Source organism: Equus przewalskii, chromosome 2 (assembly GCF_037783145.1).
Source record: "Equus przewalskii isolate Varuska chromosome 2, EquPr2, whole genome shotgun sequence".
In the NCBI taxonomy this organism is placed as follows: Eukaryota; Metazoa; Chordata; class Mammalia; order Perissodactyla; family Equidae; genus Equus; species Equus przewalskii.
In genome coordinates this window covers 13,480,584-13,504,737 of record NC_091832.1, presented here as the reverse complement: position 1 = coordinate 13,504,737, position 24,154 = coordinate 13,480,584, and the positions used below count along the sequence as shown (strand labels likewise).

Here is a 24,154-nt window from a genome sequence, read left to right as displayed (position 1 = left end):
AACCACCCCCAGGAGACTAGATTGGGTGGCATGAGACCTCCCGCCCTCCACCCCGCCGCCACATGGCAAACATGACGACTTCTTCTCATCCGTCACTTCTCAGCTTACGCATGTCTTCTCTGAGGCCTTCCCCGACCTGCCGTCAACCCCTGCCCAAATGTCAGCCCTCCTTCCTTTGTACCACCTTGCGCCCTCCTCCCCTCTGTACCTCCCTCCCCTGGAGCAGTTATCTCCTGAATAGTAACTGCCCTTTACATACGCTGTGCACAGTTTCAGTGCGGCTTTCGTGGTTTTTGTCCTTATATCCTGAGCACAGTCCCTCGAGTGTGGCTGGTCCTGGGTCCGTGCTTGTGGCGGGGGGAGGGAGCACTGCACACACATCGTGTTAGTGATACTTGCCTGTACGCCTTTCTCCTCCAGGCCTCTGAGCAACTTCAGGGCAGGGACTGGGTCTGCTTCATCTATGGGTGCTCAGTAGAAGTTTGCTGAATAAATTTATGAAAACGTGGCTGAGCTTCAGTTATGCTGGTGAACTCCTCCAGAGTTGGCACTGGCCCAGCTTCTTCCCATGTTGGCCCAGTTCAGAGTCCCTCTGCATTTATTATGTAACAACGAACACCGGCAGAGGCAGCAGGAGCATGAAGCTGTGTCACTGCCTTTGTTTGGTTTGATGTCTGCTTGTGTGATAATGGTGAAACTGTGCACCTCAAAATAATTTCAGATATGCCAGACTCATAACAGGTGCTCAAGAAATGTTTGTTGAATGAATGAATGATTCTTTTTTACTGGCACTTCAAAACTGTCTTCATGTAACTGAGACTATAGAGCATGCATATGTAGTGATTGTCCACTTTGTTGTTAGTGCTGTCAAGTCAATTCCAACTCCTAGTGACCCTGTGTACACCAGGGCGAAATCCTACCCAGTCTTTTTGCGCCATCCTCTCACCTTCTGGTACTATATCAGACAATGCTCTGCTGCTATTCACAGGGTTTTCATGGCCAATGTTTTCAGAAGTGGGTGGCCAGGTCCTTCTTCCTTGTCTGTCTTAGTCTGGAAGCTCCACTGAAACCTGTCAACCATGGGTGACCCTGGTGGTATTTGAAATACCAATGGCATAGCTTTCAGCGTCACAGCAACACACAGCCACCACAGCATGACAACTGACAATTGTCCAGTAGGGGGAACTATTTCACATGATCCGTAGAATGGAAGTTAAGGGAGAGAATACAGTTTTCAGCTTCCACTGAAACTCCTCCAAAAGCAAGGGAGGGCAGATCTGACAGGTCTTAGATGTGGTCCTAACAGTGGTGACTGGAGGGAATCAGAGATGAATTTTTCTAAGTTTGAGGACACCAAATTGCAAGACCAAGGTGGAGCCCCCAGGATGATGGCAACCGTCAGGGTAGAGAAGACCGTCACCAAGAAGAGCGTGTGATATAGCTGAACAGACTAACCTTAAAAGGGCAGGATTTGTTTGTTTTTTAAAAACAAATATTGATTGAACATCTGTGGTGTGCCAAATACTATGTCAAGTACTGGGATTTTGTTTGTGTTTGTTTGTATTGAGGAGAAAAATGAATGGTTTGGAAGGAGGAGGGGAAGGAGAGTGTGTGTGTGTGTGTGTGTGTGTGTGTGTGTGTGTGTGTGGAGGGGGATGACATCCTTCCCCCGAGAGGGCTACTGGGAAGGTGGAATTCTCACGGGGAGTCCGATGACAATAGGACATGAAGAGGCTTGGGGGGTCTGCTGACTGCTTCCCCTGCACTGGGTGTCAGTGGTGGAGGAGCCAGGGGACGGCCTCACCTCCTTTTTCATTGAGAACTCCATCTTCCCACCTCCAAATATCCCAGCCTGCCTGACCCAGTGCTCACCTTCTCCTCTCTCTCCCATTACGACAGTGTCCCTGCTCCTATCACAGGCCACCTCTTCTGCTTGCTCTCTGACCCACATTCCCTCTGCTGTCACCTCCTTCCTTTTTCCCTGGCAGATCATCTCCACCGACATGCAGATTTGCTCTGTATCGCCCGTCTTAGAAAAGAGCCCCTCCTTGGTAATGTGTGGATTAAAAGAGATTTAAAAGACATGTCCCCCAAAAAGGTAGAATTAAATTATAGTGTTTAGGGATGCATACCCCTCCTCGACCCCAAGTTCCCTTCTAGCTACTCGTTCTTTCCATTTTCTTCCTCCTTGATCTCTCAGCTGCTTTTGACCCAGTTAGTTAAAAGCAGCTCGCTCTCTTCTCTTGGTTTCCGGGACACCACTTCCAGTTTCCTCCTCCACTGGTTTTGCCACAGTCTCCTTTGCCAGTTTCTCCTATTTCTCCACCAGACTCTCGGTCAGCCTTCTCCTCATCTCCATCTCTACACCTTCTCCCTGTGTGGTTTTGTCTGTCCCATGGCTTTAAATATCATGTATATGTTATATATTCAGATACCAAATCTGTATCTCTAGCCCTGATCTCTCCCCTCCTCTCCATATCTAATACGCATCTGAAACTTATAGCCAAAACAGAACTCTCGATTTTCTTCCCCAAACCTGTTCTTCCTCCTGTTTTCAGTAAAAGGTACCACCATCAACCCAACTGCTCAAGTGAGAGATGTAGGACTTAGTACCAGATGACCGGCTTTCTCTCACCACTCACCCCATCCCATCGTTACCCAGTCCTCTAGGCTCTATGTCCACTTACCTTCCCCGTCCCCACTGTGATCGCCCTGGGCTAATCCACAGCCTGTCCCCTAATTTATCTTCCTGCTTCTGCTCTGTCCCCCTGTAATTCATTCCCCCACTGCAGCCAGAATGATGACTTTTAAAATGTAAACTAGATGTCACTCCTTAGCTTGCCATTGCACCTAGACCGAAATCCAGACACCTGCTTTGGCCCGCAAAGCGCGGCAGGCTCTTCTCCCGGACCTTGGATTGATGGTCTTCAGACTTCAGACTTCAAGTGTCGGCTCAGATGTCACCTCTGAGAGAGACACTCCCGACCACACTCTCTAAAGCTTCCCCGTTCCCTCCCACCACCCACCTAGGTCTCTGTCCATCATAGCACTTGTCTCCTTCGGAAATTATCTTGTTCATTTGTTTACTTGTTTATTGTCTGTCTTCTGTCAGAAAGTCAGCTGCAGAAGAGCTGAGAGTTCATCTTTGTTTACCGCTGTTTCTCTAATGACTAAGCAGCACTGGCCACGGTAGGCTCTTAAATATTTGTGGAATGAATGAATCAGGATGACTGAATGTGTATACCCTGCTTTGTGCTGACAGTCATCGTATTGGTAATAGAATTTGAAATACCCAGTTTTTTCAGCCCAGATGGCTAAGTGGAGGCTGTGTGTCTTAAGAGACCGTTTATTTCCTGAGAGTTCTTAGGGCTAAGGAAGAGGGTTTGGAGAAGGAGGAAAAAGAGAAGTTTTTTCTTGGAGGAAGGTAGCTAAGGCCTCTACTGCAGAGGGTGGTATTCTGGTTACTTATTGCTTATAACCACCCCAAATTTAGTGTTATAAAATTATCCCTATTTTATTCTCACATATTATATAGGTCAGGAATTTGAACAGGACACAGAAGACATGGATTATTTCTGCTCCGTGCTATCTGGGGCCTCACTTGGAAGACAGCTGGGAGCCACAGCTGGAACTAGAGTGAGGCTAGTGAGGATCACTATTGCTGAGTTTTCCTTTTGCCTCAGGCTCCAATATGGCTCCTCATGGCACTCTTACTGATCCTGTTTTTACTTAACATTTTGATTTGCTGTTCGTCATGAATTTTTTTTGCATTAATCTTTTATTTGAATCTTTGAATTTGATTTTTTTAAAAGATTGCATTAAAATAGTACCTCTCTTGATTACTGAGTTTCTGGGCCCCTCCTTTAAATTTTGCATCACAGGCAAATGCCTCACTTGCCTCGCCCTAGCCTTAGCCTTGGGGAGCTCAAGAGGGCTGGAATCGTTTGGGAGCTTGAAAGTGGGACTCCGCAGCACCTACTCATGGCCTCTCCATGTAGCTTAGGCTTCTCACAACGTGGTGGCTGGATTCCAAAAGGGGGCAGCTGAGAGCAAGCTTCCAGGACATTCCAGACAGAAGCTGCATGGCCTTTTCCGACCTAGCCTCACTTCCTGCCCAGAGTGAAGGGAAGCACACAGACCCCACATCTTGATGGGAGGAGGGTCAAATAACTCTGTGGCCAAGTTTTAAAACCACTCCCGTGGGACATGTGTTAGCTGGGGGCGACATATGCAGTGGTGGCTCTATGTCTGTCCAAGTGGGATAAGCTCCTCTTTCTTCCTTTTTCTCCCTTTCTCAGTATTTTAATGCAGTTTCCTGAAATATGTTTGTCTGCCAGAGGAGGGTTTCATAAAATTGCCTCTCCCTCACCCCTGTGCTGGTGCCCCCGGAAGAGGGGGGTCAGGGAGCACTGGGTTAAATGTCTTGGAAATGCCTTGCCCATCCAGGTTCTTAAAAAAGAGTGGAAGAGGAAACATGTGACCAAGTAATGGCTTTTTAGTCCCCACTGCAGGAGATTCTGATTGTCCCTTCTTGTCTGTTCTTCACTTTGAAGTAGAAATAACCAGGGAAAGTGTCCGGACACCTACCTCTGCTAATTTTTCTTTTCATAGAACTAACATTTTAGAATTTCTTTTAACGATGATCCCATTTAACCTAAGACAGCCAAAATTAAAATTAAGGAAGGACTTCTCCAAAGCGGTCCTGCCTGGAATTTATCTCCATTTATAATTGCTTTGAAGTGAAAAATGGCAGTTTCCTCCCAGGGGGATTGCTATTCCTGGAATTAGTGGCAGGCAGGGACTTAATCACGATGAGCAGGCCAAAGCTACAGAAGTGTTCGCTCACTGGTCTCCCTCCCCAGAAAAGAGAAATTTCAAAGTCATCGAAAGGTTTTGGAAGGAGAAATTAATGAACTTTGTTGGGAATTTGAAATATATATGTGTGTGAATGTATTAGTATCTCTTACAAATAAATTATTACCTTAAGGATGTAAAAATTACTATGTATGACTTAATTAGAAGCCGACCAATCATTGTTAATTAATTTGCCAAATGTATGCTTGCCAAAAATCGATTGGCCAAATGACCAATTTTCTGAGTGGCCACTTCACCAAATTACCAGTTTACTAAAAATACGTTTCCTCAGGTTTCTAGCAGTTCCTACTGGTTGCAGTGGTAGGGCCTGAAATTGCTGGGAGAAGGCGGAACCTCAGAGTTCTCAGGGACTTCGGCCTCTCCTCTGCCCCTGGTACCCCTTTCTGCCCTCTCTTGGCCCCCTCTCTGGCCCTCGTTCTCCCTTGCTCTGCCCCACCCTCTCCCCATCCCCTCTTCTCAAGGTTGGGCAGTCCAGGCCATGCAGGGTGGTGACCTCCAACAGCTTCCTTCTCCAGGTCCCCCTCCCCGTCCCCACCCCTGCCACTGCAGCTCAGAGAACCTGGGCAGACACAAATAAAGATTCCTTAAAATGCTGCTGTGAAGACAAAATGAAAGCTATTACATGCAAACTTTGCAGAAATCTACAAAAGCTGTTAAATCAGCCCATCAATATTTGTTACCTATTGCCGTCTAACAAATGACCCCAAAACTTAGTGGCTAAAAAAATATAAATTATTATCTCACACAGTTTTCGTGGGTCAGGAAACTGGGAACAGCTTAACTGAGCCGTTCTCGCTCAGAATCTCTTGTGAGGCTGCAGTCAAGCTGTCAGCCGGGGCTGCAGTCATCCAAAGGCGTGACGGGGCCTGGAGGAGCCACTGGCATGGTGGCTCACCAACACAGCTGGCGAGTTAGTGCTGGTTGCTGAGAGGAAGCCTCAGTTCTTCACCCCTGGACCTCTCCACAGGGCTGCTTGAGGGTCCTCACAACATGGCAGCTGGCTTCTCCCAGAGCCAGTGATCCAAGAGAGAGCCAAGAGGCAGTCCCGATATCTTATGATCTAATCTCAGGAGTTGTACATTGTCACTTCTGTTTTACTCTATTCATTAGAAGCCAGTCACTCAGTCCAGCCCACAATCAGGGGAGGAGAATTGGGCTCCACCTCTTGAAAGGAAGCATACAGGGGCCAGCCCTGTGGCATAATGGTTAAGTTTGGCATGCTTCACTTCAACAACCTGGGTTCATGGGTTCACATCCCGGATGCAGACCTACACCACTTGTCAGCCATGCTGTGGCAGTGTCCCACATGTAAAGTTGAGGAAGATTGGCACAGATGTTAGCTCAGGGCTAATCTTCCTCAGCAAAAAAAAAAGAAAGGAAGCATACTGAAATTTTGTGGACATATTTTAAAGCCACTATCCCATCTAATAACACTTGTTGAAAAATTAACAAATAGGTGTAAGAAATAAGTTCATGATAAAATAGAAGTGTTTTTGAATTTGGAAAAATGGTCATTTGGAGAATAAAATTTTTGTCTACTTGACCTAGAAACCTAGGATTAACTTGACTTGCTAATAAAATGATCATGTTTCATATAGTGAAGTTGAAAGTGTGGCTTATCACCACAGAGTACAGCGGCAGGGTCAATGGCTGAGCACACTGCACGGCACGAACATAGTGGAATCCTCTAAAGATATTAGTGCCAGGAAACAGTGACCCTAAGTGACCAAACAAGACAGACGTGGGCAATTCTTTGAATGTGTGACATCTCTTCCCCTGCCCCCAAAGACCTGGAGAGACTCTGGCAGTGGGCAAGAATATCATTGTTAATTTTCCTTAGGTTCTTGGTTTGGTGCAGCTACATAGATTAAGTATGATTTACTTAGAAATTAATCACAGATTTGGTTTACTTCATTTTTCTTCATAAAAGCATTTTTTAAATTGAGGTGAGGGGACCAGCCCCGTGGCCCAGTGGTTAAGTTTGCATGCTCCGCTTTAGCAGCCCAGGGTTTCACTGGTTCGGATCCCGGGCGTGGACATGGCACCGCTCATCAGGCCATGTTGAGGCAGCGTCCCACATAGCACAATCAGAGGCACTCACAACTAGAATATACAACTATGTACTGGGGGGCGTTGGGGAGAAGAAGAAGAAAAAAGAAGATTGGCAACAGATGTTAGCTCAGGTGCCAATCTTTAAAAAATAAAAAAAATTGAGGTGAAATTCACATAACATTAAATTAACCATTTTAAAATGAACAATTCAGTGGCGTTTCGTTACAGTCACAATGCTGCATAACCACCACCTCTGTCTAGCTCTAAAACATTTCATTACCCCAAAAAGAAGCTCTGTGCCCCTAAGCATTTGCTCCCCATCCCCTCCCCTCAGCCCTGGAAACCACCAATCTTCATTCTGTCTCTATGAATTTGCCTATTCTAGGTATTTCATATAAATAGAATCATACAATATATGACCTTTTGTATCTGGCTTCTTTTATTTAGCATAATGTTTTCGAGGTTCATCTATGTGGTAGCGTGTATCAGTACTTCATTCTTTTTTATGGCTGAATAATATTCCCTTGTGTGTGTGTGTGTGTGTGTGTGTGTGTGTATACACCACAATTTGTCTATCCATTCAGCCACTGATGCACATTTGGGCTGTTTCCGAAACCTTTTGACTGTTGTGGATAGTGCTGCTGTGAACACAAGTGAACATGTACATGTTTGAGTCCCTGTTTTTAGTTCTTTTGTGTATATACCTAGGAGTGGAATTGCCAGGTCATATGGTAATTCTGTTTAACCTTTGCGGAACCATCAAACTGTTTTCCACAGCAACTGAACCATTTTACATTCCCTCCAGCAGTGTTTGAGGGTTCCAATTTCTCCACAGGCTTCCAATACTTGTTATTGTCCTTTTTTTAAAATATAGCCATTCTCGTGGGTGTGAAGGCATGGTACCTCATTGCAGTTTTGATTTGCATTTCCCTAAGACTAAAGATGTTAAACATCTTTTCATGTGCTTGTTGGCTACTTATATTTCTTCCCAGGAGAAATATCTATTCAGGTCCTATGCCCATCTTTAAAATTGAGTTGTTGTCTTTTTGCTGTTGAGTTGTAAGAGTTCTTTATATATTCTGGATATTAGAATGGTTTCTCCCATTCTGTAGGTTGTCTTTTCACTTTCTTGATAATGTCCTTTGTTGGTTTACTTTTAAATGATTTAAGTTTTTCATTCGTTCATTTATCTATTCCACAAGAGCAGGCACCGGGCTGGGCTCTGAGTGTATAGTGACAAATGGAACAAATTCCCGGCCCTCACAGAGCTCTGTTACAGCAGCAATAATAATAGTAATGATAACTAGTAATCACGATTAGTCACTGCAGACACGCCCCTTTTTACTGCGCTTTGCAGATATTAGTTTTTTACAAGACCCTCCACCAGCAAAAACAATGACTTACTGAAGGCTCATATGATGGTTAGCATTTTTCAGCAATAAACTATTTGGGGTTTTTTTTGAGTAAGATTAGCCCTGAGCTATTGCCAGTCCTCCTCTTTTTTGCTGAGGAAGACTGGCCCTGAGCTGACATCCATGCCCATCTTCCTCTACTTTTATATGTGGGATGCCTACCACAGCATGGCAAGCCACGCGGTGCCATGTCCGCACCTGGGATCCGAACCAGCGAACCCTGGGCCACCAAGAAGCAGAACGTGTGAACTTAGCCGCTACGCCACCAGGCCAGCCCCCTAAACTATTTTTTTAATTAAGGTGTGTACATAGCTTTTTGAGACATAATGCTGTTGCACACTTACCAGACTACAGTATAGTGTAAACATAACTTTTATGTGCACTGAGAAACCAAAAAGTTCATGTGACTCGCTTTATTGCGATATTCACTTATTGCGGTGGTCTGGAACAGAACCCCCAATATCTCTAAGGTGTGCCTGTAATGATGACTACATGCCAGGCACTCTTCTAAGCTCTTTAATCATCTCATGTAATTCTCAGAACAATTCTGAGAAGTAGGTACAATTATCATACTCAGTTTACAGATGAGGAAACTGAGGCACAAAGCAATTAAATAACCTGTCCAAAATCTCAAAGATAATAAGCGGGAAAGTTGTGGGTCACACCCAGGCAGCCTAACTCCTGTGCCATCTCCTCAGCACCACACTGTCTGTCTCTCCAGTGCTAGGAGAACAAGACTTTTTTAGTTTTTACCAGTTTTGAGAAACAGACAAAACCTGAAGATAAGCAACGTCATTATTATTACAATAAAACATACTTTTTAAAATTATGTTTTCTCAGCTTCATGCCTTTTTTAAAAAACTTTTTTATTTTTTAAGATTGGCACCTGAGCTAACAACTGTTGCAAATCTTCTTCTTTTTTTTCTCCCCAAGTCCCCCCAGTACAGAGTTGTATATTTTAGTTGTGGGTCCTTCTGGTTGTGCTATGTGGGACGCCGCCTCAACATGGCTTGATGAGTGGTGCCACGTCCGTGCCCAGGATCCGAACCCATGAAACCCTGGGCCGCCAAAGCAGAGCACGTGAACTTAGCCACTCGGGCGTGGGTCCAGCCCCTAAGCTTCATGCCTTTTACAGAAAATACTACAAGATTTTTTATTTTATTTTATTTTATTTTGCTGAGGAAGATTTGCCCTGGGCTAATATCTGTTGCCAGTCTTCCTCTTTTTTGCTTGAGGAAGTTTCACCCTGAGGTAACATCTGTGCCAGTCTTCCTCTATTTTGTATGTGGGTCACTGCCATATCACGGCCACTGACGAGTGGTGTAGGTCCATGCCCCGGAACCGAACCTGGGCTGCTGAAGCAGAGCATGCCAAGCAACCACTAGGCCAAGGGGCCAGCCCCCCAAGATCTCATTTTTAAAACTACAACTTCTGCCCCACAGAATGTTGTGCCCCTGCTTTCCTCTTCTGAGCTAACATGGACAGGAATTTCAGGTTTCCTGCTGTGTAGGAGCCACCTGTCCTGTGTAACTTCATTGGACAACAGTCACACAGCTCTGACACTAAAGGATAGTCTCACATAAAAACCTGCTGAATATTTTTAAAAGATACATTTTTTCCCCAAAATTATATGAGCACTTCAACTGTGACACTGTACTCCACATTTATAAGTTTTATGATACAGTCTTCCAGAGTTTTTTTAAAATAGAAAGTCCTTGGGAAAAACTTGTGTCTAATTGCGCAGTTTGCCTGGCCCTCAAAACCTGTGTCTGCCCTGGCCTGGTCCTGTCTTCCCTTGTACGCCTAGCACAGCGGTGCGTCACTTGTGTCAGGAGCAGAGCAAAGCGCGGGCACACGGGCTGGTTGGACTTGGTGAGACTTGCCCAGAGAAGCAGATACCAGTGGAAGATATACTATGGTAATTCTTGACTCAGCCATACATATACCACCATAGCACATAACATTAATTACTTTGTTGCTTGGCTTCTTAAAACAAAATACTAAGTGACAATGTGTTTTTAATGTTTCAACATTGGGCTGTGAACAGGATGTAGTGAAAGAGGTGACGAAATGTACAGGAATCAGAGATAGGATGTAATTGGTCCGGAAGATGCCTGACACTGGCCTCTTCCTTGCAACAGTGCAACTTCCCAAACTTATATTCTTACCCTGCCGGAGAAGGAAGCAAACCCTGAAGCGCACTTCTCCCATGTGGCCAGTAGGTGGCAGTCTTGTCTGGGAGCGAAGAGAGAACCGGGACGTCGGTGTTCCAAGGCTCAAGAAGCAAAGAATTGTAAAAAAGCTCATCAGTGCTGCGTGCCTTGGAAATGGTTGCGTGGCCCCGCCACAGGTCCCAGAGGCAATGCCATTTCTAGGGCTCCGTCTGCCAAAAGAATACTAAGCTGCTGCTACAGCTCTGTCTCCTCTTTATTGTGGTTCCCTTGGCAAATCATTCGTTCTGGGTTTCTTCATGCATGAGACCAGTGATCCCCAAGCTTTCCTCCAGCGCTGACAGGCCGTGGATTCTGTGGTTCCTCTTTGGATTCGAGGAAGCCTTCCTCTTACACTAAAGTTTCCATCGAGTGTCAGCGGCGTGCTCCTTGCATCTGCTTTGTTTACGGCTGTCAGTCAGCACTAGCGCTGGAGCCGACGCGGACCCAATCGACGTTTGTCCAGTGAATGAGCGTGCGCCCCGCAGAGCTGCTCCTCAGCCTCGCTGGGCATGAACTCTCAACTGTCACCCCCTCCTCCCTGAGGACTCTAACCTCTTCCTTCCCAGACCCCATCCTCTCCTGGCTTCCTCCTGTCTCTCTGGAAACCACTTCTCCATCCTTTATACATTCCTACTCCTCTACCAGTCCCTTAGGTGTTGGTTTCTTTTTCTCTCAGGATTCAATCCTAGGTCCCCTTCTCTTTCCTCATCCACCCTATGGTTTTAATTACCACCTATAATGACAGAAACAATAATGGCTAACCTTTATAAAGTATTTTCTCCACGCTACGTACTGCTCCAGCTCTTTACTCATTTAACCCTCACAGTAAGCTGCCGAGGTGGGCTCTATTATCATTCCCATTCCGAGGATGACGGCAGAGTGGCTGAGTGACCTCCCTGCAGCTCAGACCGCTCTCCTCAGCTCCAGACCATGGCTCCCATTTGCCTGCTGAACATCTCCCCTTGGATGTCACTGACCATATTCAGAACTGGACTCCCGATATTCCAGCTCCAAACCTTTCATTCTCCAAAGTGCCAATCTCAGTGAAAACCACCCAGTCCCCCAGGCTAGAAATATAGGGATCATCCTCTCTTCCCCTTCCCACCTTCAGCCACCTGCTAACAAGACCAGTCAACTCTAACTCCTTAACAGCATTCAAATCTCTTCCCTCTTCTTCATTCTGTCTCCACCGCTGCAATTCATGTCTTTGTATTTCTCACCCCTAAACCGATCTCCATCTCTCCAGGGTGGTGCCCACACTCAGTCTATCTCCTATTCCACCACAGTGGAGGCAGCAGAACTTAGTGGTGGAGGATATGAGCTTTGGAATCCAACAGAGTCATTCCACTACTTATTAGCTGTTTGACCTTGGGCAAGCAATTCAATCTTTTTGAGTCTTAGTTTTCTCTGAAATGAAAGACAAGAAAATGCCTGCTCTATAGGATGGTTGGCACGTGAAAAGCCCTCAGAAGCTGGGGCTGGCCTACCTCCCCAGGCGTAGCTCTCACTCCATGACCCAACCTCCCGTGTCCCCGCCAGACCTCCCCGCTGGCCTGGCCACAAGGGTAGCAGGCACTACCCAACATGGCAGTTGTCACATCCTTCATTCCAGTCCCTCCCTTCTCCCCCTGGCTTTATCAGCTCACATGTCACCTTCTCCAAGGGAGCCTTCTCCTGAGTCTCTACCTCCCACCCCCTCAACATACCCTCACACCAGCCTGGCTTCCTTTGGGTTCCCATGGCTCTTAGGAAACTGGCATTCATGATGTAGTGTTCTTACTGGTACCCCATTAGACTGCGTCATCCCTGAGGGTAGGGATCATATCTTAGTCCTCCTTATGGCCATAGCACAGGAGTCTGACACACAGAAGATGCTCAGTGAGTATTTAGTTAGATAAATGAATGAATCAGTGAATGAACCAATGACTGCCTCAGTTTAGGACAGTTGGGTATTGTTAGCACCACAGGCTTCAGGCAAAGCTGCCGAAGACAGTGGTGTCCTGTGGCCCCCTGGTTTCCGAATGAGTCTGCTGTGCTTGGTGACTAACACAGGGCGTGAGGAGTTGTAACTGGCTGTGGTTCTCGTGGAGACATTTGGTCAGGGACCAGCACTTTCGCTTTCGGTATAAATAGTGACAGCTGTGTGCTCGCTTCGGCAGCACATATACTAAAATTGGAACGATACAGAGAAGATTAGCATGGCCCCTGCGCAAGGATGACACGCAAATTCGTGAAGCGTTCCATATTTTTGTGTTATTAGCCAATATGACCTCAATAAAATAATTTTTAAAAATGGATTAAAGACTTGAATGTAAGACTCGCAACCGTAAAACTCCTAGAAGAAAACATAGGTAGTACGCGCTTTGACATCGGTCCTCAGGCAAGGGAAACAAAAGAAAAGATAAACAAATGAGACTACATCAAACTAAAAAGCTTCTGCACAGCCAAGGAAACCATCAACAAAAAGACAACATTCCAACTGGGAGAAGATCGTTACAAATCGTGTATCCAATAACCAGTTAATTTCCAAAATATATAAATAACTCATACAACTTAACAATAAAAAACAAACAACTCGATCAAAAACTGGGCCAGAGAATCTGAACAGATATTTTCTGAAGATTTACAGATGGCCAACAGGCACATGAAAAGATGTTCAACATCACTAATTATTAGGGAAATGCAAATCGAAACTACAATGAGATATCACCTCATGCCCGTCAGAATGGCTGAAAGAGAAAAGGGAACCCTCATACATTGCTGGTGGGAATGTAACTTGGTGCAGCCATCATGGAAGACAGTATGGAGATTCCTCAAGAAATTAAAAATAGAAAACCATATGATGCAGCTATTCCACTTCTGGGTATTTATCCAAAGAACACAAAAACACTAATTCAAAACACCGTTATGTTCACTGAAGCATTATTCACAATAGCCAAGACTTGGAAGCAACCTAACTGCCCAGAAACGGATGAATAGATAAAGAAGATGTGGTATACATACAACGGAATACTATTCAGTCATAAAAAAGATGAAATCTTGCCATCTGCGACAACATGAACGGACCTTGAGGGTATCAGGCTAAGCAAAATAAGTCAGACAGAGAAAGACAATGACCATAGCACTTCACTCATATTTGGAAGATAAACAAACAAACAAAAAACCACATAGATACAAAGAATAGACTGGTGGTTACGAGAGGGGTAGGGAGTGGGGAGAAGGCAAAAGGGGTAAAGGGGCACATTTGTACGGAGATGGATGGAAACTAGACTTTTGGTGGTGAACACAATGTAGTCTATACAGAAGTCAAAATATAGCGATGTACACCTTAAATTGATATAATGTTATAAACCAATGTGACCTCAATTTTTAAAAAGATCAATAAAATTAAAATTATGGGATTTATACATTTAAAACATAAATAATAAAGCAGAAATATCTCTCTACAAAAAAAAAAAGCAGCAGCAGCCACAATTTCTGGAGTAACCACTTTTCAATAAAATAGAAAAGGAAAAAAAATAAAAATAAATAAATAAATAGTGACAGCTGTGAATTTTAAACTCAATCAAAAATGACTCAGTGACTAAATCCATTTTTCTAAGGAGCTCCAAGAGTTGCCGATATACAGGCAACGAAGGATCAAGTATTTAGTGTAAAGTGAATAGGCAGAGCCAGATATTTGTCTCCTGGAGTACTTGGTCCTATGTGGGCAGAGAATGCCACTTGTGGTCAGGGAGATTTCATAAAATTATCTTCATCCATTCATTTCTCCCCTGAGTGTTCACGGAGTCCTTCCTTGCTGCAGGAAGAGCTCGCTTAGGCACAGGCAGGCACTCTTCCCGGGTGTCCTGGCACTCAGGTGCCGCCAGCTTGTGCCTGGGAAGAGCCCACTCCTGAGAGGTGTGCTGCAGCTGACGAGGCCCCGTGTAGTCGGATGGGAGAGGAGCCAACCGCTCAGATGCAAAAACCAAGCTGCACTAATTCAAGAAGGAAGAAAAGGTTTCATAACCAAACAATATGAGAACAAGTGAGAAGACTTGGGGGTTTCAGCCTCCAGCCAGCACAGGCCACGGCTGCCAAGCAACCAGGGGCACCCAGGCCGCATTTTCATCCGGGTGGGAGAGTGTTTGGAGGAAGCTGGGGAGGCTCGACATGCAAGTCCCTTTCCGTCCGCAATGTTGCCGGCTCTGTGATTCCAAATTAGAACCAGATCTGAGCAATCGGAGGCTGGGGTGAGGGGCACCTGGGTTGTGAGGGCCACCCCTGGAGACCTGGACAAAGAGGAAACCCAGAAGGAGCGGCTGGACAGTCATAGGAAGTGTTTCTGAATGAACCAGCTGTTTCTGAATCAGCTTGGTCCACAGAGGAAAGGGGCTGCCCCAGAAGGCCTGTCCCCAGAGTGCCAAGCACTAGAAGGGGTAGCAGGGGACATCCTTGAGGATTTGCTCCTGGGAGTGAATCTTTGATTCTGTGATTGGGAAGAACAGGCTGAGACAAGACTGGCCTCAGGACCAGGCCTTCTGGTGTGCCCCATGGCTCTAGAGCCCGGAAGGATGGCAGGCCTCCCAGAATCTGGCACAAGGGCAGTTTTGGGGAAGTGGGCTGGTTCTCCATGCCTTTCCTTAGATCAACACACCAGCCAAAAGTGGTTCTCTTCTTCCTGCCAGAGGGCGCTCTAAGGCCTGGAGTGCGGAACACAGCTCCCGCTCCCTCTGCTGGGCTTGGCAGCTGATGGTTCAGCAGCAGGCAGGAGAGTTGAGTGTGCAGTGTGTGTGCAAGACACAGAGCCTCTACCTCTGGGTAAACAGGCCACTGCTCTGTTGGTGCTTGTCAATGACAGTTTTCTGACCAGCATTTGTTCACTGTTAGGCAGCATATGTCTGTTGGGAGTTAAGCAAGTAAAGGTTCCAAGAGCTGAAAGCATCTCCTGCAGAGACCTACTCTGTGTGCCTTGTAGATCAACACAGTCCCTTTCATGGCCTCTTCACCAGATGCCCCTTATCTCCCAGCGTGGAGGGAGGGCCAAAATCCCTTCACCTTTCCATATGCCTGGCTCATATGAAGTGAGCATTCATGGCACGTGGCTCAGTTCTAGGCTGGCCCAGAAGTTAAGGTCCTGGCTTCCAAGAGCTCCCCCAGTTGGCCATGGAGATGAAGGGATGGAGCTGCAGCAGTGCTGGCTCTTCAGCCTGTACAAGAGTCGGGGCTGGGAGGAGTTCTACAGCTCAGTGTGGATGGGGCCACAGTGGCCAGGGCAGAGCCTCCTCTAGGGTCATCTCTCAGCAAGCTGGCAGTTTCCAAGCACAGTCCTAGGCTGCCACGACCGGAGTGGTCTTTAGCCTACAAGAATGCAAGATCCACTCACTTCTTTTCGACAACATTTATGGAGCGTGCATTTGTGCCAGGAACAGTTTGAGGCTCTGGGCAGACAGGGGTGCCTCAGATATGTTCACTGGAGTTCACACACTAGTGGAGAGACTCTTACTGGATGATACCAGTACGCCATGGTGAGAAAGTGATGCTGTAGGGCCAGAGACGCAGAACATCTGCTCCTGAGTGGTCCAGAGTGTAGTCAGGGAGAGAACAGGCCAGAAAGCTCATTTCTGAGCTGAGTCTAGAAGAATGAGTACCAATGGCCAGGTAAAGACTCTTTTTCTGATAATGGTAGGCTAGGCAGTTTGGACCCATTCCCCCACCTGGAGACTAAACTACTGAGCTGATTTTACTCACAAGACTTCTGACACTAAATGTGTGGGGGTTTTCCACACCAAGCAATTCTCCAGTTCTCTGTGGACACCAGCTGGTTGTCCTACGGTTCAATTCGATTCTGACACTAACTGCCCGGAGTTAACTTCAAACTCCACAGGCTTCAGAGCACAGTCCCACAAGACTGCCCTCGCTTCAGATGCCCCATGTCACCCACACTTCTGTCCAAGCTGGCCACAAAGTCAGACGGTTCCCATAACCCCCTCTCCCGTTCAGATTCCACAATTTACCAGAACAACTCACAGAACTCAGGAAAGCACTTTATTACCAGTTTATTATAAAGGAGTCAGCTCAGAACAGCCAAATGGAAGAGATGTATAGGGCAAGACATGGGTTAGGGGGCTGTTCCAGACACACCACCCTCCCACACCTCGATGTGTTCACCAGCCCGGAAGCTCTCCAAACCCCATCACTGAAGGGTTTTTATGGAGGTTTCATTACATAGGCATGAGGATTACATCATTGGCTACTGGTGATTAACTCACTCTCTCATCTCTCTCCCCTCCCTAGAGGCTAGGGGCTGGGGCTGAAAGGTCCAACCCTGTAGTCATGTCCTGGTCTTTCTAGTGACCAGCCCCCATCCTGATGCCCTCTAGGCACCCCCAGCCACCAATTATCTCATTTAACATGCAAAAGACACTCATCACTCTGGAGATTCCAAGGCTTTTAGAAGCTGTGGGCCAGGAACCAGCGACAAAAATCAAATATCTATTTCCCATTGTAGCACAAATATCTAGAAGAAAAAAATGTTACCTTCTTAATAACATTAGAGAGCAGTACAGTGAGGAATTACCAGACCACAACCTAGGGGAAGGTGAGAACCCAGAAGGAAGCCCAGCACTCAAAGTAGAGGCCATTTCCTGATCCGGAAGAAACGAAGCAGCATCAAAAGGTGAGGGAGGGGCCGGCCCGTGGTTAAGTTCACACGCTCCCTTCCCGGGCCCAGGGTTTCGCCGGTTCAGATCCTGGGTGCAGACCTAGCACCGCTCATCAGGCCATGCTGAGGCGACGTCCTATGTAGCACAGCCAGAAGGACCTACAACTAGAACACACAGCTAGGTACTGGGGGGCTTTGGGGAGAAGAAGAAGAAAAAAGATTGACAACAGATGTTAGCTGAGGGCCAATCTTAAAAAAAAAAGACATAGGGGCTGGCCCCGTGGCCGAGTGGTTAAGTTCACGCGCTCCGCTGTAGGCGGCCCAGTGTTTCATCAGTTCGAATCCTGGGCGCAGACATGGCACTGCTCATCTGGCCACGCTGAGGCGGCGTCCCACATGCCACAACTAGAAGGACCCACAACAAAGAATATACAACTATGTACCGGGGGGCTTTGGGGAGAAAAAGGAAAAAAATAAAATCTTTAAAAAAAAAAAAAAAAAGACATGGGACAGAGAAGGCAGCGGGTCTGCCCCAGCTAGGAGGTCTGATATCTCTACCAGAAATGCATTAAGCTGGGACCCTGGAGGACAATATCCTGAAGGTAAGGGTGAGCCAGAAGTAGGCCAGCCCTCAAGTGGTCTTCCACAGATTGTACAACCACCTGGTGGTCCAAGGAACCTCAAGTCTTGAACTTAGGCAAAGGTGGTTCAGAATTAAGAGTGCTCAGGTGGCTGATAGAAACAAAGGAAAATGCTCTCTGGAAGAAAGTATCTTCATCCTAGCTCTCAAGTTTTTCCTACAATTAATTTTGCACATACAAGACCAACCCAAAGTATAAGATAATCATGCACACAAAGAAGTTACTGTAAGTGACTAGTAGACTAGAAAATGACTCACAAAGACTTCAGCCAAAGTAATTATTAGATACAGACTCAAAAACTAAGTTAAAAAAAAATCTGGTAAAGCTTTGCACAGTGGCAGTATCGTAAACAATGAAGTTTATCCAAGGCGCCATTATTGCTAATTTAAAAAAATATGGTAAATAACTTTAGGGATCAGGAAGCTATAAAAAGTGACATAACAGATTTGAGAAACAACAAAATGGAATTTCTGAAACTTAAAAATACAATAGTTAAAAGTAATTACTCAGGGGGCTGGCCCCGTGGCCGAGTGGTTAAGTTCGAGCGCTCCACTGCAGGCAGCCCAGTGTTTCGTTGGTTCGGATCCTGGGCGCGGACATGGCACTGCTCATCAAGCCACGCTGAGGCAGCGTCCCACATGCCACAACTAGAAGGACCCACAACGAAGAATATACAACTATGTACCAGGGGGCTTTGGGGAGAAAAAGGAAAAAAATTTAAAAAAAATAAAAAGTAATTACTCAATGGACACATTTCACAGACTAGACACAAGTGAAGAGAAAATTAGTAAGCAAGAAGAAAGGGAAGAAGAAACTATTCAGAATTCACCAAAGTCAAAAAGATGAAAATAAAGAGAGTAAGAGACTGAGGTAAGAGACTTGGTTGGTGGAGAACATCTAATAGAGACAAAGAGAAAAAAGAAAGATTAGGGCAGCAGCACCATTAAAGAAACGTTGACTGAGAATTGTCAAGAACTGATGTAAGACACTAGTCCACTGTTAGGAAAAGAAGGCCCATGTCACGAACTTGGAAAGCTATGGGATCCTCTGTTGACTTGGTGTTGAGCTGATCTGGTGGTTTCCTGCCTTCATACAAGAGAGCAAAGAATACACATTTAAGTTCGCAGAGCACACATGCTATACCTCTCGTGAAAACCTTGAAAATTAAAGGACAAAAAAAATCAAAACACCTTTTAAAACAGCAAATGGGCTGTGTTTGCTACTCCTTAGTTAGGGATATGCCTGCATTCTGGCAGATCAAGCATCCATCTCTGAGGAACCAAATACTTAACCTTACCTAAGTAAGGCCTCAGGAAAACGCCACTACCAGTTCTCGAGTGTTTCCTGTCCACCAAAATCTTCAGCTGAAATTCCATCCAAAAAAACAAGGCTGTATGTGTACCCACGGTGCCCATCTTCCCCGATACCCGCAGATCCCCCAGCACACAGGGTGCCTTTGCACCTATGGACGAAAGCTTCTCTTCCATTCTAGAGACTTTTCCCAAATGCATTCTTATCACGTAAAATCTCCTGACAAGGAAATAAAAGGTTAATTTTTGTTATTCAAGCAGATAATACTGATAATAGTTCTCATGTGTCGACATTACATTCTGGTTTGCAAATGACTGGCCACGGAAACAAGTACTTTCCTAAGTCCTGTCTCCCCCAGGAGGGAGTGGAGAGAGGGGCCACACTGGACTCCTGTGCTGGGGTCGGCGCGTTTCTCAGTCCTGTCTTCCATGGAGAAGCACATGTGTTTAGTGTAACATTTACCCCAGCCTACCATCCATTACCCTCTGACCCTGCCCCCTTCTAGCTCTGCCTCTCTATGGTTCCTTTCTCTTTACAAAAATACTCAATCCTCCCCATCTTCACAGGCCCTCCCACAGCCTACCACCCCTTTTATAGCACTTGTCACCATATGTGCCCTGGCCACAATAGGACTTCCCTGTGGATTTGTCAAAAGGCTGAGTGAATGCTGGAAGGAATGAAGGACTGGAAAGTAGCCCCAGAAAATTCCCTCCATAAATTCTAGTTCCCTCCTCCTTCCTAACAAATTCTTTCCATCCTTTTGCTTTCACCACTTCCTAGCTGTGGTACCTTGGGCGAAGTGCTTTACCTCTGTGTGCCTCACCTCTGTGTGCCTCATTCCCTCCAATGTAAAATGGGGATAACAGTCAGTGTTATTGCAAAGCAAACTCATCGGTTATGTTGGGAACAGTTATGGTGCACTTCAGCGGGATACTGTATGGAAAGCCCTTGGCACAGAGCCTGGGCAAAGAATACCTCAGTAATGGTTCGTCAGAGAGGAAAGTTTCTCTAAACTGCTGTCTACCTTGCTTCCACCCCTGTCTCATTTTCTGCCCCACATCCCTCACCCACAACTCTGCCTTCCTCTCATCTCCTCTTTCTCCATCCTTGTCTCCTTGAAGAACCCAGCCCTTCCCTCCTTCACAAAATCTTCTGGATTCCTCCGAGCCACAGGCGCCTGCCTCTGTGGGGCCTCTGGCTCTGGCCTCGACCCCCTCCTCCTCCTCTTTAACCACGAGTTGCAGGAGGGCAGGACTGAGGTGCCCCCTGCCCAGCTCCCCCCATGCCCTGCCCAGTGCTGGCCAGTAAAAGGTGCTGGGGAAGCTAGATGGAGGGTAAAGGGATGGTCCCAGGGCTCTCGGCTTCCTCGGGGGTGGGCACTGTTGGAGCCTCAGGCCTCTCCAGCGCCTCTGCCCTTCCGCAGCCATCGAGCTGATCAAGGACCTGGTCAACTACGACGTGTGCCCGGCGCTGCTCAGAGGCCTCGTGGACCTGCTGATTCCGTCGGTCAGGGAGACCAGCAAACTGCAGCCCAAGATCCTCAACGGTAGAGACCCGCTAGGACTGGGGGCAAGGGGCACCTGGGCGGGAGCAGGGGGGTCTCCCGCCTCATGGCTGCCACTCTGCCAGACTCCTCGGTTCTCCAGCTCACCGCCCAGCTGCCCGTGTTCTTGCAGCAGGCCGCGGCCGCCAAGACCATCGGGTAAGCAGACGGGGGTGGGGAGGGGTGCAGTCCCCCAGCTTCAGCGCTGCCCGCGGGCCCCAGCGCAGCGGCCGGGCACGCGAGCCCCAAGGGGTGGCCGCAGCGCGAATCCCCTGCCCAGGGTCCTGGCGCGCAGCAACACGAGCCTCGCCCAGGAGATGCTGCACCTGCGCGTGGTGCACAGCCTGCTGAGCGCCATGGGCAACACGGACCACAGCAACAGCCAGCGGCAGGCCAGCCTCACGCTGCAGGTGAGCGCGGCGGCTCCGGCGGGGCGGCGCGGCGCGGCCCGGGGCGGCCCTGCAGTCACGCCGGCCGCCCCCCACCCTACTCCGCAGTATTTCGTGCAGACGTTCCCGGTCGTGGAGCAGCACGTGCGCAAGTCCATGGGGGAGGAACTCTACCAGCTCTTCCTCGTAAGTGCCCCCATCCCGTCCCGCCACAAAGAGCAAAGGGCACGGACAGAATGGTGCCCTCTCCACACCGTCCCCACCCTGCTCAACACCACCCACACAGATGGGGCCTGGTGGCCAGCTGCAGGAGGGACTGCCTGGCGTGGCCTCCTCTCCTGGCACCTTTCCGTTCCTTTTGCTGCCCTTCTAGTCAAGCTAGGAGCCCAACCCCCGCCTGCAACCTCCCTCTGCCCGAGCCCACCCAAGCCTAGACTGCCTTGGCACCTCAGCCAGGTTCCCCTTGCTCCCATTCTCAGAGCAGCCCCGAGAACTTATACATGAAAATAGATAGCATTCAGGCGGACATCTTGGCTGCCAACAAAGTCAATGTCACCAGAGGTGAGTGGGGAGGGAGGGGACCCGGGGCAGAGAGGTGCAGCGGGCGCTCAGGCTCAGGCGCACCTCCCTGCCTCCAGAGTTACACCTCACTGAGGCCTGCAGCAGCATGAGCTTCTGCTTCAGCCCTGGTAATGAGGATCAGAACGAAGATACGGAAGGAAAGGAGTAACAGAGCCTCTGAGGCAATCCAGGAAGCCAGGGCTGTGTGGCAGGAAGCGTGGCTGAAGGAGCCTGGTGCCCCTAGGCCCTAGGTGGGAGGCTGGGGGTGAGGCCCACCAGTGAGGGAATGGGAGAGCCGCTGGCTGGGAAGAGCTCAATAAACAGTCTTGCTGTCTCTCTGTTCTCTGTGTCGGGGGCGGGGAGGGAGATGGAATGAAAGCCGGGATGCTGGGTTGGGGTGCCTCTGCTCATCGAGGAAAAGGGCTGCTCCGGAGGGACCAACATCCAGAAGGTTCACAGGCACAGCCTGCTGGCCCCTCACTCTCTCCTTCAGGACACACACCCACCTGGTTTGTCTCCTGCCTCTCTGGTTGTTTCTCCTCATTCTCTTTTGCTGATTCCTCCTCTTCAACCCAGCTTCTTTCGAGTTGGAGTGAGGCAAGACTCTGACCTCGAGCCTCTATCTCCTTTTACACCCTGGTGATCTCATCCAGGCTCAAGCTTTAAATACTGCTTCTGTGTACTGACTCCCACACGTCTGTTTCCAGCTAAACACTTCCACCTCATTGTGCCCAAAACTGAACTTGCGATCCTGCGCCACCTTCTGCGACTTACTAACGGCACCTCATCCTTCCTGCCGCTCAGAACAGAAGAGTGGAGTTCTTGTCTGTTTAACATCTGTATCCATCTATCTGTTGACTCTACCTTCCAGATGTATCCAGAATCCAGCTCCAACTCACTCCCTCCATTGCTAAGGCCCTGGTCTTAGCCATCTAATGCTTCGCCACCTAGTACCATCATCTGTCCTCTAGATGACTCTGCTTTCTGCCCTATTCTCTTTTCAATACAGCAGCCAAAACGGTCTTTTTAAACTTTAGATTCTATTGCTCTGTTCAAAACCTTGTAGGGCTGTCCATTTCACTGAAAGTAAAGCTCACACCCTTGGCCATCGTGTCTCCCACCACCTCTGAACTCTCTCCTTCTTTCTGCAGTCGCCCTGGCTGTGTGGGTGTTTCCTGAAACTGACAAACAAGCTCTTGCCTTAGGGCTTTTGTCCTGACTTTTCTGTTGAACAGTGAGAGGTTCTGTTCTTAGAACCTCTCTCCCCAGATAACTAGCTGCCTGGCTAATTCGCTCACCTCCGTTCAGATCTTTACACAAAACTCAGGTTCTCAATGAGGGCTACTCGTTTTTAAGCTGCAACCCACATTACCACTCCTACATTCGGGCCCCCAATCAGCCTTATGCTGCTATTTTTTCCATAGCACTTATTTAGTTATTGTTCCAGCTCCACCAGGGCAGGGATATTTGTTACTGATAATCGCAAACACTGAGCACAATGCCTGGCGTGCATGACTGACTGACTGAGGTGTGTGAGGGAGTTGTCCCTCCAAAGCAGAGGCAGTGGTCAGGTGGAAGTAACTCCCCAGGCTGCCACAAGAGGGCACCACAGGCCCTGATATTGTTAGTCTAAGCCCCGCCCCCGCCCCCAGCCTTCCCCAAACTGATGTCGACCCTCAGCTTTCCTCTATTTGCGTCGAGGGAAGAGAGAGAAGTTAACAAAACATAGTCGTGTTTTCCATAAAGCTAAATGGATTTCCTGTTTCAAAGAAAAGTCCTTTCATTTGGGGTCAAGTCATTCTTACTGTTTTTAGTCTTGAAATGGCCTTTCTTTTGTAGAATGATGGTAAAAAGCAGTACACCAGAAATTTTTTGGAAATTTTAATAATTGGAAAATCAAAACATCTAGAAACCACTGGTCCAAGGCGATCATAGTTTAAGAAAAACAATGGGGCCAGCCCGGTGGCACAGCAGTCAAGTGCGCACGTTCCACTTGGGAGGCCTGGGGTTTGCCGGTTCAGATCCTGGGTGCAGACATGGCACCGCTTGGCAAAAGCCATGCTGGGGCAGGCGTCCCACGTATAAAGTAGAGGAAGATGGGCACGATTTTAGCTCAGGGCCAGGCTTCCTCAGCAAAAAAGAGGAGGACTGGCAGTAGTTAGCTCAGAGCTAATCTTCCTCAAAAAAAATAAAGGGAACTTTTTAAAATGAAATTTTCGGTATAATGCAAGTATCTAAAGCATATATTACATGGAATTTATCAATATATATTTCTTTTCCTCCAACTTTTTATTTTCAAAAGTTCAAAACTACAAAAAAGTTGAAAGAATAATAAAAGGAATAATTGTATACCTAGACTCTCTGACACACTTGCTTTCTCTCTGTGTGTTTACTGAACTGTTTGAAAGATTCAGATATCATGACATTTCACCACTAAATACTTCACATTATGTTTCTACTATGAATAAGAACATTCTCCTACATAATTACAATATCATTATTGTGGTGGTCAGA

General features: G+C 47.4%; 2 protein-coding genes and 1 non-coding gene across 15 annotated transcripts in view; 2 read left to right on the top strand and 1 right to left on the bottom strand.

The window, feature by feature from the left end:
• ARMH1 (armadillo like helical domain containing 1) overlaps window positions 1-21,974 on the top strand; it is a 49,784-nt gene extending 27,810 nt beyond the window's left edge. For 7 of the 12 annotated variants that reach the window (XM_070609844.1, XM_070609841.1, XM_070609842.1 and 4 more), the window contains 6 exons: window positions 20,571-20,693; window positions 20,777-20,849; window positions 20,971-21,100; window positions 21,188-21,265; window positions 21,559-21,640; window positions 21,718-21,974. In XM_070609844.1, coding sequence (XP_070465945.1) covers window positions 20,571-20,693; window positions 20,777-20,849; window positions 20,971-21,100; window positions 21,188-21,265; window positions 21,559-21,640; window positions 21,718-21,809 — 578 coding nt within the window. In that variant the 3' untranslated portion in view covers window positions 21,810-21,974. The remainder of the gene's footprint in view (window positions 1-20,570; window positions 20,694-20,776; window positions 20,850-20,970; window positions 21,101-21,187; window positions 21,266-21,558; window positions 21,641-21,717) is intronic. The other 5 variants (XM_070609850.1, XM_070609849.1, XM_070609853.1 and 2 more) reach the window with 1 other exon arrangement.
• The window catches only part of TMEM53 (transmembrane protein 53), a 69,063-nt gene extending 46,257 nt beyond the window's left edge, over window positions 1-22,806 (bottom strand). Inside the window, exon 1 of one of the 2 annotated variants that reach the window (XM_070609856.1) lies at window positions 22,147-22,806. The gene's annotated coding sequence lies outside the window, so the exon portion shown is untranslated. The remainder of the gene's footprint in view (window positions 1-22,146) is intronic. The other variant, XM_070609858.1, reaches the window with a different exon arrangement.
• On the top strand, window positions 12,696-12,802 carry LOC139082108 (U6 spliceosomal RNA). The gene has a single exon (XR_011537838.1). It is a non-coding gene; the product is annotated as a U6 spliceosomal RNA (small nuclear RNA).
• Window positions 22,807-24,154: the final 1,348 nt, after the last annotated feature.